Here is a 4,947-nt window from a genome sequence, read left to right on the forward strand (position 1 = left end):
TTGTGGTATTCTGTTTGTGGTGTGATCTGTCTTCTTTGTGATGTGGCATGATTGTGTTATTGGGTTCGTTTCTTTTGAAGGGGAAGTGATGTGTTGTGAGTGAGGACATATTTTACCTCAGAATACAGTAGGTTCCATATGCAACTGACAATTCCAACTGCCTTGGGGGGGGAGTTTGAGGTGTGGAATGGAGTGAAGTCCAATCAGCTTCCATATGCAAAAGACCTTGAAACGCTCGGCGGGACTGCACAAAGCAGCCAGTCAACCCAGCCAGCGTCTTCTGACTGACAGTTCTTACAGCCAAACACTAAAGGTGTGCATTTGGAACGTTGGAGCCCACTATGGCTTTATATATAAGGGAGAGATTAGATACATTCAGTATTTTGAAAGGAACAACAATGATCCCCAGAACACAGAATGCAATACTTTGAAAGGTAGACTGCAGTAAAGCACTAGCAATGCAAATACATCAGGGTAGGTTTTACACAGATGGATTGGATCATATTTATTAGCAAATGGTTAAAGCTCAGAAGCACTAATGATCTCACCATGTATTATGGTTTTCCCCAGGTATTCACAACAAGAGGTATGTCACAAGTTATGCTCTGGGAACTCAGTTCCCAGCAGAATGCACTCTGACTTGCATCTTGACCATGGCACACAGGGAGAGGGTATTTATGCTCCCCGCCTCCCCAATGCCATTTCTGCTACCCATAATGGCCAGGACGGGTGCATTAGGCACTCCATAAATACCAACACAGTACATGCAAGTTTTGCCAATAGAAAAACTGTGCACTCCCAGAGCCATCTCACTTCCAGAAAGCCATGTGGAGAAGGTGGACGCCTAAGCATCTTCTCCTTGCATACCATAGTCCTCATCTGAATTAGGCCCATTCAGTATCAGGAAGTAAGTTCCCAGCATAGAACTCGCAACATGAGTCTCATGATCTAAACCCAGGGAGAATGTAATATGTTAACTGAAATCAAGGGAAGTTTTCTCCTCAAGTGAAAGATTCATTCACTGAAGTACAGAACACCTTCCCTTAACTGAAGTAATTCAGTGCAAAACTAGTTATTTTTTAAACATTTACAGCAATGTATATTATTTATACATATCTTGCTGTTCCTGGGAAAGCACAGAGCGGCTCATGTGTGGCAATCAGGAATATCCCACCCCAAATCGGATCTGATTCATCTCCCCTTTGCTTCAGCAAAGCCAAACCAAGTTGCTCCGAGATCATTCACTGGAACAAGAAACTCTTGTATTCCAATTATTAACAAACAGACCATGCATTAAAGACTCCTCTCTTTCAGAGCTATTTCGGAAGGAGCCATATGAGCGCAAGTGCCAACTAAAGCACTCAGTGGGACATATGGATCATGCACTGAAGGATAGTCTTTTGATAAGATTAATGTTAAGCCATGAATTATCCTAATCATATTGACTTTAGATGTATTGTAAGGTAATCCCCAGTGTCTAATCAGCCTTTTCTATCTTACTAAAAGAAGCTCCTGGGAAGTAAAAGCCCAACACTACCCAGCAGTCCTCCTGATCTACCAGTAATAATTCAGATAACAAAATATGAAAATGGAGCATCTTGCTATTTCTTCTTAATTAAATACAACAGTATATCTCATCCTGCTAGATTTACCTGCAGCTGCTGCCATGATCAATTCTTTTCCTTCCCAAAAGTCAAAAAGCATGGAAGGAAGCCTCTGGAAGATTTCTCAGCCCTTCACCACAGAAGCTAGAAAGGAAATGAATCCTCAACCAACCAACGCACTTAACCAGCCAACTCCAGCATCAGGATTCAATCCTTAAATTATAGTCAATCTCTATGAAAAGTGACTGAGGGCCACTATGCACAACACATCCTGTGTATTACTCTGTGTATATTCATGAAAACCTCAAGTTTCAGCTTTTGGCATGCATAAGCAAATGCTCGAAAGCAGCCCTTGTGGTAATGAGCCCTCCAAAAGTAATTTTTCAAGTGACTCACATACCCAATGACCATATGAATTTGCCCCGATAGAATCACAGTCCCATCCTAAGAATACCTCCCTAGAAGTAAGCCCCACTGAATAGACCTGAGTAGGAGTCTGACCAGATCTGCTTAGAATTGCTCACTTAGACACTCAAACTGGCAGCCAGACACAGTATCAAGAGCTACCTGATCTCTTCTTCCCAGGTGAAAAAAATGCAAAGGAAAATACATTTTACAATGTAAAAACTCTGTATACATTCTACTGCTGGAGAAAGGCAGCATCACACTCTTTTTTTGAAAAGTAATTATGATTTATTAGCTAGCAGGGAGTATGATGAGGATGAGGGGGCAGAGTTATGTACCTCATCATTAATAAGGCATAAGCCAGTGCATAATATTCATGGTTCCCCACAATCAACAGAATATGAACCAGACCAGTGGTCCATCTAGTCCAGCATCCTGTGTGAAGATGTTGTGTGAGGATCAAGGTGAAGGTGGACTCAGGGTGGAGGGCAGGACAGATTCGGGGCGGGGCATGAGTTTCAGGGAGTCCCACCAGGGCTACAGGCCTGCTCCTGGCTCTGGGATTCAGAGGTTTAGTCATCATGGCTAGTGGGCACTGATAAGACCTATCCTCCACTAATCAGTCTAATCCCCTTTTAAAGCTGTTGATTCCTGTGGCCATCACTACATCCACTGGCAGCAAATTTCACATTTTAACCACTCTCAATTTTATTACAAAAGGTAGAGAATGGAAAGTAACTTCTGAACAACTTGACATTGTGGGACTTTTACTAAAAGTGTGCAACCTAAAATGTCACTATTGCTTATTAAAAGGTCCTGTTTTAACATCCCTGACTACTTATCCCAGAGGTATTAGGAAATTTTGATCTTCTTTAGCCAAGATTCTAGAAGCAGCCAGCCAGCCAGCCAGCCCCCCCCCCCCTCTCTCATACATGCACACCCTATACATTCTGACCAAGACAGGGGGGAGGGAGGGCAGGAAGGGAACTCACCAGTCTTCAGTGAAAAGGGAGAAAAAGCCTCCCTGGGAATCCATAATAATTCACTGTAACCCTTTGCTTGACTTGAAATCACAGCAAGAACTCTCTTACTGAACAAAATCCCTTACTATGATTTTAAGTCAAGCCAAGGCTTAAAACGAGTTACTAATAGATTCCTAGAGAGGCTTTTAGATGTTGCTGAGACTCAGAGATTACAAGCCAGGTAAGAGGGGGGAAATCGACATTTCTTCTCCCTCCCCACAGCAACCAGGGCAGGGCCTCATGAATTTTGTTCCCCGGTCTCCCATTCGCAGAGTCAGCAGCTCTGCTATTAGCATTTGAAATTCACAATACATTCTCATTTTTAAGCCACAGTGGTAGTCAGGGTTGCAGCCCACCCATCCAGACGTATTATCTATGTTTTCTATCTAACCTATAAAGCTACAAAGAAAAACCATTTATCAAGTTAAACAACAAAGTCATAATCAAGGTATTCCAGATGCTCTTTACTGCAGAGCTGGTGAAGTTTCTCTTGACCTCACAGGCAACAGACTTGGAAATTAACAGTTGCAAAATAAAGGGAAGTATTAGGCCTCATCTTTACCTGGATGAGATAGTGAGAGCATAAACTAAGTAGCTCTAGCAACTGCAGATGACTGCCTGCAGCAAGCACATCTGGGATCACTCCTGGCTCCAAGAAAATCTATAAGGGAAAATAAAAATGAAAATAGTAAGCCTATAAAATGCTCTGAAATATGACACAACTAGCAGTCTTTTCCCCAGAAAACACTAGATATACAACAGAAATTATGCATTTTATTTGAAAACATTTTTGCAAAGAAATATTTGAAAGCCAATACAGTCTTTTTAAGCACTATTTTGGGATGGTGGTAAGAAGATGGAAAACTTATCACCCATGTAGCTAACAAAAGTTCTGAGCTGCGACACTCATACATTACACATGCAAACATCACCTCCCTCAGGGTGATTCACATAACCAATAAACAGTGGCTACTTTTTTCTTCAGCCTTTGTATCGTTGACAGCCCAAGGTAAGGAAAACACTCGAGTCTGAGTTGTTTACCACATACAGAAGCTAAAACCTTTGTTACCACTATTAAATCCATCTTTATTGACCTTTGTTCAATATGGATCTGAATCAGATTATATACATTGTGTGCATAATCTGAAATCTTTTTTCCCTATATTTGCACAAACTGCACAATCCCAGAGTGATATTTCTACACCAGAGGTATCAAACTCATTTGTTACAAGAGTCAGATCTGACATAAATTTCACTTGGTTGGGCCAGGCCATGTGTGCCATAAAATGTAACACAAGGTATTGGAGATATCAACTTTATAAAGATGATTTCAGATGCTGAATGGCAATAGTAGGCGTGATTGGATTAGGTGTGATATGCAGGGGGTGGAGATATCAGCACTGGTAATGAGACAGGAAACCTAGGTCTCAATTTGGTACAGGAGGATTCAGTCCAGGAGGATGCAAAGAATAAATGATAATAAGTCTGACAATGCAGACTCCTGGACTAAATTGGGACCTAGGTTTCTTCTCTCATTACCAATGCCTGCTGTTGTCTTTTGGCATCTGAAATCACTTCACTCTCTAAGATATAAGGACAGATGGACTCACATTCCAGATGTATCTGAAGAAGTGAGCTGTCACTCATGAAAGCTCATGCCCTGCCACAAATTTTGTTAGTCATTAAGCGACTGCTGTACTCTTGCTCCCTTTCACTAATAAGGAATGCAAGCTGTGCTGTTAAGGTTCCCCCCCCCCACCGCCATCTGTTAGAAATGGAAATGAGGATCTCTCCAAGTGCCATGGGATGGACTCACTCTCTTCTCACACCTGGAATAAAATATTTTTGGTCTTATGCACAGGACTCCCCCCACAATCCCTGGAATCACATGATTGGGGCTTTTTGTGGTCTTCAGC

At 41.9% G+C, this 4,947-nt stretch overlaps 1 protein-coding gene across 5 annotated transcripts in view; it reads right to left on the minus strand.

Moving 5' to 3' along the window:
* The window catches only part of KLHL32 (kelch like family member 32), a 108,875-nt gene that overhangs the window by 63,308 nt on the left and 40,620 nt on the right, over positions 1–4,947 (minus strand). For 3 of the 5 annotated variants that reach the window (XM_015420760.1, XM_015420762.1, XM_015420758.1), the window contains one exon: positions 3,594–3,692. The exons of the other annotated variants lie outside the window; for them this stretch is intronic. In XM_015420760.1, the coding sequence (XP_015276246.1) occupies positions 3,594–3,692 (99 nt within the window). The remainder of the gene's footprint in view (positions 1–3,593; positions 3,693–4,947) is intronic. 5 annotated transcript variants of the gene reach the window in all.

This window comes from Gekko japonicus, unplaced genomic scaffold (assembly GCF_001447785.1).
Source record: "Gekko japonicus isolate JY-2015 unplaced genomic scaffold, Gekko_japonicus_V1.1 scaffold1688, whole genome shotgun sequence".
NCBI classification, from domain to species: domain Eukaryota; kingdom Metazoa; phylum Chordata; class Lepidosauria; order Squamata; family Gekkonidae; genus Gekko; species Gekko japonicus.